We start from the raw sequence: 13,812 nt of genomic DNA on the forward strand, positions 1-13,812 counted from the left end.
TGCCTGCCAGTCTGAAGACAGGCATCTGCTGCAAGCTCCTTTGAGGGCATGTTGGCTCTGATGAAAACCCCAGCCTCATTTGTCATATCTTACCAAGCAGGAAAACACAGCACAGAGGAATCAGAATGTGGTGCTGCTCTGTGCTCACTCCATCCTTTAGGAAACATTAAAAATAGGCCATCCCTCACTGGCCTGTCCCCACCACATCCTGACTGTGCTTCAGAGAGAGCCCTTTTTTCCAGGGACATGAGAAAAGAAACTCAGTGTGGGTCACTTCTGGGCATTGGACACTTCGGGCAAGGTGGAAAAATCTGCTTTGTTCAAGTGCAAACATGTGCTCTCCCATTTCTATTTTCAGGAGCTGCTAAAGTACAGCACGAGCTGTGATGGAGTTCAGGAACTTCAAGAAGCTCTGGTTGCAATGCTGGATTTGCTGAAGTCAGTCAATGACTCCATGCATCAGATTTCAATCACAGGATATGATGTGAGTAGCTCTGGGCACAGAGAGCCCTGGCACAGGGCTGGGGATGCTCTGGGCATGGGTTAGGGTGTGCAGAGTGTGAGAGCTGGCCCAGAGGAGAGCCTGTGCAGGGGTTTGGGATCAGGAGCCTCACAGGTGACAGTCTCCATCTGATTTCAGGGTTTGGGATATCCTGAGCCCACACTTTGCCACCTTGTGGTTTTCTAGAGTATTTTTCCAGTGTGACCCTCTGTGTTCTCATGGCTGACCTAGTAGCTCTCCTGGGCTGTTTCTGTAGCATTTCCCATTCAGCATTTAATAAATGACTCTCTGAGGCTGAGTTTGAACCTTCCCCATTGGAGTGGTTGTATTTCCTAGGGTTTCAGGGGAGCTGCTGATCCCAGGCCTGGCCTCCTGGAGAATTCCATCTCCTGGTACCTCAGTGCAGGCTCAAATCTCACTTCCCTGTCCCACTAAAGCAGCCAGAGCCCTTGACATGCTCTTCCCTAGGGGCTGGATGGTTTTCTGTTCCTTTTAGTCCTTCCAGTTCCTGCCCTCCTAGGCCAGCTGCAGCCCTGCACGAGAGCTGTGCTCCCCTGGCACCAGGCCATCATCCCAGGGATCCCCTGGTCCTTCCAGGAAGAGCCATCCTTAGAGGGACGTGCCTTGGAGCAGAGCCGGCCCTGTGTCCTGGCATTGTTTGGAGAGACCTCTCACATTTTAATTCACCTCTTTTTCATTCCTTTTTGTCTGTCATGCTCTCCCCAGGGCGACCTCAGCGAACTGGGGAAGGTATTGATGCAGGGATCTTTCAGTGTTTGGGCAGGACACCGAAAAGGGCCCACAAAGATGAAGGATCTGGCCAGGTTCAAGCCCATGCAGAGGCACCTGTTCCTGTATGAGAAAGCCTTGGTCTTCTGCAAGAAGAGAGAGGAGCACGGAGATGGATATGACAAAACCTCATCTTACAGCTTTAAGCACTTTCTGAAAGTAAGGGGTTCTATTTTTGTTATGAACCTTAGGGTGTTTTACACAGCCATGTATGCTGCAGAGCAGTAATTCTGCAGAGCCAGGGGCTTTTTCTCTGACATGGGCTTTGTTTTCTGCTGCTGAGGGCTGTGGTGCCCCACAGGGATGTGCAGTGATCCAACAGCTGACAGTAAATCCTGGCCGGGGGAGGAAATGGAATTTTAAAATCCACTAACCTGGATGAACAGACCTTAAATCTGTCTCTTCCTGGCACTTGTTCTGGGCATCATCATGGTAGATCATCTAAAATTTCTAATGTCTTGATGCCTGGGCAGTTTTGTAGGAGCCTCTATAAATTGCCGAGGTAAACAAGGTGCACACAACTGGGAATTGCAGTGCCTCTATGGATGAGGCTCTCCAGGCTGCTCTTCCAACAGCTTTCAGCAATTTTAAGTTTTTATAAAACCGAACTGGAGCCTCATCCAGCTTTCCAAAGGGGAAATGGCCTCAAGCTGTGCCAGGAGGTTCAGCTGGGGTATGAGGAGTGGGCAGCCCTGGCACAGCTGCCCAGGGCAGGGGGTCCCCATCCCGGGAGGGGTTTAAAGCCCTGTGCCTGTGGCACCTGGGGACAGGGTCAGTGTGGCCTTGGCAGTGCTGGGTCATGGTTGGACTCGACGGTCTCGGGGTCTGTTCCAGCCCCAGTTTCTGTGCTGTCAGGGGCAGCTTGGTGCCTGCTCCTGTCACTGGCAAGGGGCACCCCCACGGGAATCCCTTGGAGCAGAACATTTGTCCATGGCACCTGTGCTGTAAATCATCCAGGGCTTTCAGACCTGGGCACGCACACATTGTCAGGAGGAACAGCCCTGGTGAACAGATGTTATTTCTAAGGGTTTGTTTGTGTTTATAGTGGATTTGTCTGATCCAGTCTGCGTGAATAATTTATGATAGATGATACCTTTATTATTACATCTGTTCCAAGACATGCAAGTGGGATACTGGAGCTATTTCTGGCCATCCCTTAATCAGTGAATCATTGCCAGCAAACCCTGCCTTGAGGGAGAGGATGGTTCATGTGCTGTCAGGTACTACAGCAGCTTTCAGCTTCATGGCCTGCTCAGGAGGGAGGGCAGAGCTCTCCTGTTGCTGAAGAGTTTCTTGTCTCTAATCATGGTTTGAGCTTGGTTCAGGTGGGTCACACTGTGCAGGTCCTGAAGGATTTGGGCCTTTGGTGTTTCATCCAAACTGTCAGAAGTGGATGGGGATGATGAGTAAAGCAGCATTCAGCTGCAAGCCAGGCTTGGGGCATGCCAAAAATTAACCCTGCTTTTGGAAAGAAATAATCAGTGTGGATAAATAATGTGTATTATAACATGTAACATATTTACAAAATAACATGTATTATAACGTGTCAGGTATTTACAAATCTTCATATGCCAAATCTGAGACGTTCTGTGCAGAAAGAGGCAGCTGAGATGAAGCTTCAGTTGGTTCCACTGGTTCCCAAATGAAGTTCCCAAAGGTCCATTGATTTGTTTTGGAAAGCTCATCCAAAATGCAGCTGATAGGAAGTCAGGAGGAATGGGACAGATAATGACTTCCAACTGCTGTGTAAATTGAAATTGATGAAATATGTTAAATTCAGTGCAAACAGGTTTCACTTGCTGCCAGTGTCTGCATTCCTGGGTGTGTTTAATTTTCTGTTTGTTTGGATTTGCAGATGAATGCAGTTGGGATAACCGAGAATGTGAAAGGCGACCATCGGAAATTTGAGATCTGGTACAGTGGGAGAGAGGAGGTGTATGTGGTGCAGGTTTGTCCCTTCACAATCTGGGTATTTGCACATCCTCAGAGCTGTGGGAAGAAAATGTCCCATTGATCTTCCTGCTTGTAGTGATAGCTCTACAACTGCCACTGTGCCTTGCCTGGATCTAATGGGAATCATCAATTTTAAAAGATCAAGACTGTTTAAAATTTAGTAGTAGCTTTGGGGAAAAAGAGGATTTCAGATAATTACAGCATAGAAAAGTAAGATTTTTTCCTACATTATAATGGATGACTCTTAATTCAAAATTCAGACAATTTTCTCTTCTTCCAGGCCCAAACAGTAGATCTGAAGATGGCATGGCTGAATGAAATAAGAAAAATTTTGTTCAAGCAGCAAGAGCTTATAAAAGGTACATTTGCTCAATTTCTCTGTGGCTTTCATTCTGCAGCAGAAGCTTTCCTATTGGCACATTGCTGATCTTCAAGTCCACGAATTCTCTCTGGAGAATTAATTTTTAGGGCCTGGTAGCAAAATGCTGGAGTGAGGCCTTACATTGTAGGGAAATAACAGAACTTGGGGCAGTAAAAACTGGGTGCTCGTGTGAAAATGAATCACAGAAGTACATTTTTTGGTTGTCATTACCTTGGGCATTATTTCCCATTTGTTATAGGTTTAATGCAGCAAGATACAAACCAGGTGCCTAACTGGGAGCATCTCATGGTGCTGCTCAGTGTTGGGTTTGTGCTAACATGCCACCTTAATCATAATTAGCTCTGTGCTTTCCAAGAGCCCATAGGTCTGTTTTCCTCTGAACAGAAGCCACTGGGGTTGTACAAAAGGTCTCATTTTTAAAGCAATGATTCAAGTGTGGCAGCTGCAGTAGAGAACTGGATTTGAATTTGTGTTTGCCCTTGCAGCAGGGGAGAAGCAGCAGCCTGGCTCGTGCTCGGAGCAGCTCCCACTCTCCTCCCAGCTGGGGGACAGGTGAGTGCTGGCCTGGCCTGGCCTGGGCTGGGCTGGGTGCCCTCCCATCGGGGAGCACCTCCCTGAGCTGCTGGCCCTGTCCCTGGCCCTGTCCTGGGGAGGGACAGCAGGGCTGTGCTGCTGCTGGCCCTGTCCCTGTGTCTGTCCTGGGGAGGGACAGCAGGGAAGTGCTGCTGCTGGCCCTGTCCCTGGCCCTGTCCTGGGCAGGGGACAGCAGGGCTGTGCTGCTGCTGGCCCTGTCCCTGTGTCTGTCCCTGTCCTGGGGAGGGACAGCAGGGCTGTGCTGCTGCTGGCCCTGTGTCTGTGTCTGTCCTGGGCAGGGGACAGCAGGGCTGTGCTGCTGCTGCTGGCCCTGTCCCTGTGTCTGTCCTGGGGAGGGACAGCAGGGCTGTGCTGCTGCTGTCCCTGTGTCTGTCCTGAGGAGGGACAGCAGGGCTGTGCTGCTGCTGCTGGCCCTGTCCCTGTCCCTGTCCTGGGCAGGGGACAGCAGGGCTGTGCTGCTGCTGGCCCTGTCCCTGTCCTGGGCAGGGGACAGCAGGGCTGTGCTGCTGCTCACCCTTGGTGCCCATGGCCTGGGGACAGGTTCTGCAGGGACACCCTTGAGCCTGGCTGAGCCTGAGCTGCAGCCCCTCTGCAGATGGAGCAGAGCAGAGACAGGGCTCTCATTCAGGGCAGAGACACTGCAGCAGCTTCATTCCCCTCCCAAAAAGATTGGGAACTGGGCACTAAGTCCTTAATCTTCACAGAAACCTACACTGAGAGGTCAAACCTACACTGAGGGCTACCAGGATTGTTTCTGGCCCTGTTTAACAAACCCTCGTGGGGTTGGTGCTCACTGGGGAAGTAAAGCTGGGCCTGATTCTGTTCTCTTGCCCCCTCAGGAAGCAGCAGAGAGCCTCCATCAGCTCGGAGGAGAACGACTCGGAGCGCACCAGCCCGGTGCTGCTGTCCCCCCAGAACAAACCCCACAGAGGTAGGGCCCCTTTCTACTCCCCTCGGGGCCTCTCTGGGGCTGCTGGGCTCAGGCTGAGCCCCAGGTGTGTTGCAGGCTGGCCGGGAATGTCCCAGTCCCTGGAGATCTGCGAGGGGCTGGAGGAGTGGGCGGGCCAGCAGGAGCTGTCCAACTGCTCGGACACCGAGGAGGAGGAGGGCACCCAGCTGGTAGGTGATGGGGCAGCCCATCTGGGGGCTCCCTCTGCCTGTTCCCTCACTGATAACGCTTGTGTCTTGGCCATGTCCCTCAGAAATTCCATACCTCAGTGTGGGCAATGAGACGATGTCTCAGACAGAGTTTCTTGAATAATCCTGATTCAGGTGGCTGGCAGGGCTCTGCCACGTTCCCTGCAGCAGTCAGACTCACAGCTGCATGATATGAAATGCAGCTAAATAATAATGCAAGCTTTTCTCTCTGCCACAGTCTCCAGGAAAGTACAAAGCCCTTGCAGACTGCAAGAGGAGAGGATCAGAGGACCTGCTGGTGAAAAACGGGGATGAAATTCAGCTCTTGCATGAAGATGGTGAGGGACAGTGGTAGGTATTTCAGGATGACTTTGCCTTATCTCTAGGAGCCTGCAGGGCAGTCCCTTGAAATGTCACTTGCCTGGTGATACACTGACTGCAGCTCCTGGCTGAGCTTTAGGCCATTCCAGAAAGTGGAGAATTTATTCTCCTGCCAAGACCAGACCCATCCCCGCTGGCATGGCCTGGGGAAATGAGTCAGGACTCCCCTGGCCATGGGTCTCTGCCTGAGCTGGGTTTTCCCAACACCTTCTCAGCCCCTCTTGCTATGCTGTCCCCACTTCAGATGGTGCTTCCCTCTGTCCGTCCCAGCTCAGCTCCAGGCTGTGTCCCTCTGGGGTTACTGACAGCCACAGTGAGTGACTGCAGGGTGTTTGCCTCCCTCAGACAGCTGTAGGAGGGTTCCCTACACTGGGGATGGCTGCAGACTGTTTCTGCTGTGTGTAAAGCTGTAAAGGCTCACAGAGGAACACCTCAGAGCTGCCTCCCTTCTGGGGCTGGGAGGATCCCCTGGGAACCCCCCTGGGCCTGCTGGACCCTCCTGAGGCTCACAGCAGTTTGGCTGAGTGTTCTGGCTCTTCCCTTTCCAGGATGGTTCTGAGCAGCTCTCAGCCAGCCCAAGGGAGCCCAGTGTGCCAAAGTCCTGTTTGGGGTGTGGGAAGGGTGATGCTGGCAGGAACCTGGGTCAGGTTTGTGCAGGATGCACAGATGTCAATGCCCTGTGCAGGATTCCTGGCTGAGAGCTGCAGCCCCTGCACTTCAAGGGAAATCAGAACAGGATAAAATAGAATATTTCAATTGCAAGGGATCTGCAAGGATCATCTAGTCCCAGTGCATTTTGAAGAATTCAGTGTGTTGTTACCAAAGCAGATTCAAAGCACCTCAGGTTTGCTGAAAGTTCGCCTCTCCTAGGGGCTCTAGCCAGTGCCAGTCAGAGATTTCTCACACCAAGCTTTCTGTTAGCACAAATTTCACTGCATGAGTGAGACAGAGGGTTGTCACTTATGAGCATGAGTATTTCCAGCTGCCTAAATCTTGGCTTGAATTTACTTACAGTACCCTGGCTAAAATCATCCTACTGGTCTAAATGGCAGAGGAGTGAGAAAAATAATTGCCCTTAACTCCTTCAGTCGCCAGATTCCCTGAGCTGGCATCTCTGGAGGTCTCGGGCAGGATGACTTGAGAGGGAGTCCTGTTCTTCTCCATTGTCTACAGAGGTGTAGGCTTTTAAATGGGGTTCCTAAATTGAGGTGGGAGGAATGCTTTAAGCACGTGGCCAGGCCCTGTTAAAATGCTTCCCTGCCTGGGGCAAACTGCTGCTTGCAGCCCCAGCTGTGTGCCTCCCCAAGCTGCTTTGGGTGGGTTGGCTTCTGTTCCTAATGCTGCTGTCGTCCCAAGGCTGGTGAAGAACCTCAACAGAAGAAAAGAAGGCTGGATCCCCGTGCACAGCCTGCAGATTGTAGTCGGGGACTGCAGGTTTCGGAATGCCAAAGTTGCAGGTATTTGATAGCACGCCTAGCAGAAATATCCCATAGCTCAAACCGGGTCTTTTAAGCCATTTGCATTACACTTGATCTACTAAATCTGGCTGCTTATGCCTCTGCTGGAAAAATAGGAAAGCAAGCAGCTATTCCAAAAAGCCTGCAAAAGTAGTAAATTAAGCTTTTTTGGTTTGTTTATTTAAGATGTTTCTGAGACTTTAGGCACGAGTAAATTAAAACCAAGCATTTAAAAACATAGATTTCATTGCAAGAGCACTGGGTAGAAGACCGGGGAGAAGAGACGGAGTCTGACCAGGGATTCCAGGACTGTTTTCCTCCTCCCTGCTGTAGCTCACACCCTCCTGTGGGAGCAGGAGGTACCTAAGCCAAATCTCCTCCTCCTGCTGCTGCTAAGGACACCGTGGCCTGACCCCAGCACTCTAAGGCAACACTTCCTCCCTGCTGCCTCACTCCTGCCCTCACTGCTGCCTGCTGGTTCATCCGCCCTTAGAGAAAGTTCATTATAAACAGGTTTCAGCCAAAGGCTTGGAGTTCTCATTTTCTAGCTGTAACTGTACATAGCAATAGACAGGGAAGCATAAGAGATGACACAAGAAAATGCCTTAAGAGCAGCCTGTTGCCCTTGCCATGTCACTGCTCCATGTGTTGCCTCATCACCACGCTGTCCTCTGAAATGGGACACCAGGGCTGGAGATGGAACAGCTCAGGAAGCCCACAGAGACTTAGTCCATTAAAAAAAATTAAAATTACTAGCTATAAGTGTGTGAAGCAAATCTTGCAAGGAGATTTCTCTTTAAATAATTCTTTCTGTCAGAATACATTTTTTGATGAAGGTGAAGGAAGCCATCTGAGAGGCTCAGAATTCCAGCCAGCTCTTGATGGTTTTTTGGTGTATTTCAGTGAAATCCTTCCTATGCAGGAAGGTATTTTTATCCCCTTTGTTGCAGGGCAGTCAAATCTCACCGGTTGAAGGTTTGCTGATTTTCTGTAAGGGGTACTTTGCTAACCACTGTTCGGAGTTTACTGGCACCCTGCAGTTAGGGCTCCCTTGATCTTCTCTCCATGTATACCTACCCCATCTCAGCAGGTCCTATGCAGAAGGGTTTTCCATCTGAGGATGCATTTCAAAAAAGGTGCTGGGAAACTTTGAACCCTGGTTTGCATTGTCAGTGGTCATAACCCCAAAAACCTAGAGACTGTCAGCTCTGGACTGGTTTATAAAGTTGCTGAGTACAAAGTGAGGGGAATTGCACAGAAAATGCCTCCTGTGAGTCCCACCCCCCTGCCCAGGTACTCCTGAGCCCTGTCCCAGGCTCTGAGAGCACTGGGGCTCTGTTTTCCCTGTGGGGGTAACTGTTCTGTTTGCTGCTTCTGATGGTGCCTGCAGTCCCAAGGCATGATTCTAACCTTACACACACCAGGAGCTACTGGGGGATGATGGAGGATGTCCTCTTGCCATTTCCTAGAGCTATCCCTAGAGCTTCCCAGCACTGTGTCCTTCCAGCCATAAGCAACTTGCACTCTGAAAATTGATTTTCATGCAGTTCTTCTGCACTCAGCAATTGCCTTTACCCTGGGCTGGTCCCTTCACCCTGCAGTGACTCTGGGCTGTCTGGGCTGGGCTCTTTCCCGCTGCTCAGGAGATGGAGCTCTTGCTCCAGTCAGCAGAGGAGATGAGGCAGCCGGGCTGGTGGAGCCAGGCAGGGGCAGGAGCAGCCTCAGATCCCTCCCTGAGCTGCTGCTTTGCCTGCCAGCAATGTAAACTGGATTAACACTGTGGGACCCCGGGAGCCTGGGGCCTGCTGGAGTCACTTCAGGGCTGGGGGAGAGGCACTTCTGGCATTTGTGGGGGCACTGCCTGTCTTACTGCTCAGCTCCAGCTTCCCCTAATTAAAACTCTGTGGCCAGTCACAGAATTTCACAGCAGAATTCACACAAATCTGGGGTTTGGGATTTTTTTCAGGGCAAAGCCTTTAGCTGAATAGAATAAATGGTTGCCTTGCCTTCACATTTCTCCTTGGATTTATCCTGTGGCCCACCACAGGATGGCTGATTCCTGCATGCCCACAAGCTGTTCCTCTCCCCTCCTGCTAATGATTCCAGTGTTGAGCCAATACAGATCATCATGAAGTTACAGGGAACTCTTTGCTGTCCATTTTAAGTTAGCAGAGGGGGTATTTGGTCAATGCTTCACTTCTCAGCTTTGCAAATCCATGGTCCTCTTGTAAATCTTGGCCTGGATATGAGCCATGAGTTCTCTGGGAGGAAGGCGGCTGGCTTGGAGATCATTTTGGAAATGAGTTTTCCTTCTGCTGTGCCTCCAGCTATAAGTTGTGAGATTAGTCCTTGCTGCTTTCTTCCAGACAGATTTATTCTCTCTGCTCTGCAAACCCATGGTGGATTTCTTTAATGTGCATGATGAAGGAGCAGTTTTGTATTGCAGGTGGTAACATGCAGAGCTCAAAATGAAAAATATTTGGAGAGGACTGAGCTCAGAAAGAGCAATACTCAGAATGTGACTGCTGCTGAGGCTCACCCATGTGTTGGTGATTGCAGCTGCCTTGCAGGTGGCCAGGCATTGCCTTTTCCATGAATTAACACGGGGATGCAAGATTGTCTCCTCGTGTCAGGGAAGGTTGGGGCTCCAGCATTACAATCCCAACTCCCCTTGTGCACAGGAGCAGCGGACAAAGCATTTCTGCGTGTGCCTTGGCGGGCAGTGTGCCAGGGTCACAGAGGGCAGCACTGGCAGGTCTGTGCCAGCCAGGAGGAGGCTCTCACCTCTCAGCTGCACTGCAGGGCTTGGAACCAGGTTCCTTTTGAACTCTCGCCCTGCCCAAGCCATTCTGGTGATTTAAGGTGGGCACAGGCCCCTGTTGCACGTGCCAGACCCTCTCCTAGTTTATTTAACATCCTGCTTGCCAAAATGCTCTCCTCCAAGCCTCAGGGGGATCCCCTGTGCCTGCTCTCCATGCCATAAAGCTGAGCAGAGGTTCCCCCCAGCTGGCAGGGCCTGAAGGACTGAGATTGCATGTCCTGTGCCCCTTGGGCAGGGCACTGGGATTGTCCTGTGTCCCTGTTGGACAGGGCACTGGGATTGTCCTGTGTCCCCTGGGCAGGGCACTGGGATTGTCCTGTGTGCCTGTTGGACAATGCCTGGGGATTGTCCTGTGTCCCTGTTGGGCAGGGCACTGGGATTGTCCTGTGTCCCTGTTGGGCAGGGCACTGGGATTGTCCTGTGTCCCTGTTGGGCACTGGGATTGTCCTGTGTGCCTGTTGGACAATGCCTGGGGATTGTCCTGTGTCCCCTGGGCAGGGCACTGGGATTGTCCTGTGTCCCTGTTGGACAATGTCTGGGGATTGTCCTGTGTCCCCTGGGCACTGGGATTGTCCTGTGTCCCCTGGGCACTGGGATTGTCCTGTGTGCCTGTTGGACAATGCCTGGGGATTGTCCTGTGTCCCCTGGGCACTGGGATTGTCCTGTGTCCCCTGGGCAGGGCACTGGGATTGTCCTGTGTGCCTGTTGGACAATGCCTGGGGATTGTCCTGTGCCCCTTGGGCAGGGCACTGGGATTGTCCTGTGTCCCTGTTGGGCACTGGGATTGTCCTGTGTCCCTGTTGGACAATGCCTGGGGATTGTCCTGTGTCCCCTGGGCACTGGGATTGTCCTGTATCTCTGTTGGACAATGCCTGGGGATTGTCCTGTGTCCCCTGGACAATCCCTGGGGATCTCTGTGCCCCTGGCCACTCTGCACCTCCCTGGGCAGCTGTTCCTGTGTGTTGCTGGAGCTTTGGCAGGGCTGCTGTGCCATGTTGGCTGGAAGGTGCCAGCTGTGCCCACGCTCTGGCTGCGGTGCCACCACAGCTGGCAGCTGCAGCACAGCTCCTTCCCTGCCCCTCTCACCCTCAGTGACTGCAGCCACAGGCTCTTGTGTCCACTCAGGGTCCCTTAGAGGCAATGCTGATTGTTTTTAGCCTTTGAAGCATAAAGCAGGGTCTCTCCTCCGCCCTGCAGCTCTTTAGTAACCCAGAAACCATCTCCAGCCTGACAGAATAAAGAGCCTGGAGAAGATTTCAGCTGGCCTTGCTGTGATAATGAAGTGATAGATGATGGAAATGACTCAAACCCTGTGGTCCTGCCTTAGTCAAGGCTCTCACTGATGCCAGTGGGAGTTCAGCTTTTAGGGAGAAATGCAGGAGTGCATTTATTTTTTTTTTCTGTTATACAAATGTTACATGATTACGGGGAACAATGTCTTTCTTGGAATAAGATGCTTTAATATTAACACCATTCTCCATTACTTTATAGATGCTGCCCTGTGTAACACCAGAAAGTTTAGTTCCCCTTGAATTGAGGGTGAACTAGCAGCATCCATTTCCGATGCTCTTTGGAGGCTCTCAGCTCAGTGTTACAGAGAAATAGCACAGTAGTTGGAGCTGTCCTGTCCTGTTCATCACATTCACAGACCTCCACAGCCTCATCTGCACTGAGTGGGACCGGGGTCCTAAGCAGCTTCTCATGCTCATAAAGGAAGCCATTCTCTGCTCTTTGGTTTTTTTTGCCTGTGGAAATTGTGGTATTTTATTCATTTTTCCTGCTGTTTTTCCATGACATACATCATGTTTCATCAGAGAAGTACACTACAGTTTCCTGACACTTTGTTTAGATGCTTGAAATCTCCTCTGCAGGTTGAAGTAGGTTTTGCCTACTTACTAGCTGACAACTGTTGAAGTTGCAAACGAGAGTTGAGTTTTGGTAAACCAAAAAGAAAAAAAAAAACCAAACCAAGAAGCTGTATGTCCTGCTTAATTGATTTTATGGGTGGATTTTTGTTAAATATCTGCTTCAGCTATGTGAATGTAATGTTCTGTAGGAGCATCATCTGGCTGACTCCACGTGAGGAAGCAATAACACAAAGATCCTCTTTTTGCACTTAGGGTCTGACTCCAGCCCACTGCAGTCAGCCTCCCTGACTTCGGTGAGGTCTGGGTCAGGTCAGACTGACACCTCAGGGTTGTCACCAATCACTTAGGGTCCCAAAGCGTCCCAGGGCTGAAACCTGTATCTAGCAAGTGTTGAAGTTTACATTAATGTAGGTACCTTTGGAACACGTGCCATAAATCCAAGCTAAATGTCCATGTTTGCACTAAGGATGTTCTTGTGATAAGACTTTTTCAGCATCTTTAACAATAATGTATCTATTGAATTTTTGAGAAGGGAAAAAGAATGTTGGAGACTGATAATTTAATTTTGTGTTTCTTTGTCTAGTTTTGCTTTTGTAGAACATAGGTAGGTACAGGTGGTTTGAACTTTGAAGCAGCTGTGTGCAAAGAGCACCTGAGTGTGTGGAGAGCAGGGTTAATGGTGTGCATGCAGTAGTGAGTTTGCTCTGCCCCAGCCAAAGGAAATGTTTATTCCATGGACTAAAGGGGGACCTTTATGATCTGAGTTTGATTTGTGAGCTGGTCCGTGGACAGTCCCAGGTTCGGTCGGAGCGTGCTGGGTTTGTTTAGTGCCTGTTGTTGTGTGGAGCAGTTGCTGAGCTGCTGGCTGGGGTGGCCTGGGGCTCCCAGCCCCCCGTGGCTGCTCCTGCAGGACTGGGTGAGCCCTGAGCCCCTCAGAGCCGGCACCAGCTGAGCCTGAGCTGAGCAGCACCAGAGCCCATCCCGGGCCCTTCACTGGGGCCACAGTGCAGAGCTGTGCAGCCACTGAAGGCTCTGTTCCTCTGCTTCCAAATCAATCACAATGCACTAATGAGCTGGGGAAGTCTTAATTACTGTTGGGGCTCTTTATAGTGGTTACAATTCTTGTGGTAACAATACACATTTTGAGGTACAATGTAAATATTTGTCTGAAACATAGCACACATGGCATATTGAATGATTTTAATCTTTTTTGTCTTCCATAGTTTTAAATCTAAGCTTTTATTAATTTATGAGGTTGATAAGTTCTGCAAATCTGAATGTACAGTCTGAGGTTTTTAACATTTGAAACTTTGCACACATGGTATGTTCCCCTGAGTATGCTGTTGAACTAGGCTCTCCATGTATATGTATAAATTACAGTAGAGAATTTTCTCTGACTGCAAGTTTAAATGAACTATATTGTATATGTACCTGTAAAAATGTGTTAAATCTATATTTAAAGATTAAAACTTGTTAAATAAATCCATCTGAGAATATGCTATTCTGTTCAAATACACATCTGCTATAATTCCAGAGGGAAAAGAAGTGCTCACAGTGTTGGTTTTATTTCATTTCCTTGGAAAAACTTAAAACCTTCTTACATGCATTTTGATTTTAAGGTAAGCAGTGGCAGATGATCCAATTAGTTTCTTGCTGGATGCAGTGGCAATGAGAGTGGGAGAGGCACCTTAGCACTCATACTGAAGTCTGAAAGAGCAGCTGCTGACAGCCTGCCCTGGCTCAGGGTGTCCCCAGTGTCCCCTGTATCAATCCCAGCAGGGTCAGGGTGTCCCCAATGTCCCCTGGCTCCATCCCAGCAGGGTCAGGGTGTCCCCAGCCTCTCCTCCATGTGAAAAGCTCTGTTTGGGAGCCCTGTGGCTGCACTGCTCTGTGTGTTCACCTCCCTCATGGGCTCCTGGGGTGCTGCT

At 50.3% G+C, this 13,812-nt stretch overlaps 1 protein-coding gene across 4 annotated transcripts in view; it reads left to right on the forward strand.

Annotated features, from left to right (window-relative positions):
• Positions 1–13,366, forward strand: part of MCF2 (MCF.2 cell line derived transforming sequence) — a 52,208-nt gene extending 38,842 nt beyond the window's left edge. For 3 of the 4 annotated variants that reach the window (XM_036401883.2, XM_054516297.1, XM_036401885.2), the window contains 10 exons: positions 359–484; positions 1,229–1,450; positions 3,147–3,239; positions 3,525–3,603; positions 4,112–4,178; positions 5,060–5,151; positions 5,227–5,339; positions 5,596–5,708; positions 7,095–7,195; positions 11,508–13,366. In XM_036401883.2, the coding sequence (XP_036257776.1) occupies positions 359–484; positions 1,229–1,450; positions 3,147–3,239; positions 3,525–3,603; positions 4,112–4,178; positions 5,060–5,151; positions 5,227–5,339; positions 5,596–5,708; positions 7,095–7,195; positions 11,508–11,548 (1,047 nt within the window). In that variant the 3' untranslated portion in view covers positions 11,549–13,366. The remainder of the gene's footprint in view (positions 1–358; positions 485–1,228; positions 1,451–3,146; positions 3,240–3,524; positions 3,604–4,111; positions 4,179–5,059; positions 5,152–5,226; positions 5,340–5,595; positions 5,709–7,094; positions 7,196–11,507) is intronic. The other variant, XM_036401884.2, reaches the window with a different exon arrangement.
• Positions 13,367–13,812: the final 446 nt, after the last annotated feature.

The sequence above is a fragment of the Molothrus ater genome, chromosome 14 (genome assembly GCF_012460135.2).
Source record: "Molothrus ater isolate BHLD 08-10-18 breed brown headed cowbird chromosome 14, BPBGC_Mater_1.1, whole genome shotgun sequence".
NCBI classification, from domain to species: domain Eukaryota; kingdom Metazoa; phylum Chordata; class Aves; order Passeriformes; family Icteridae; genus Molothrus; species Molothrus ater.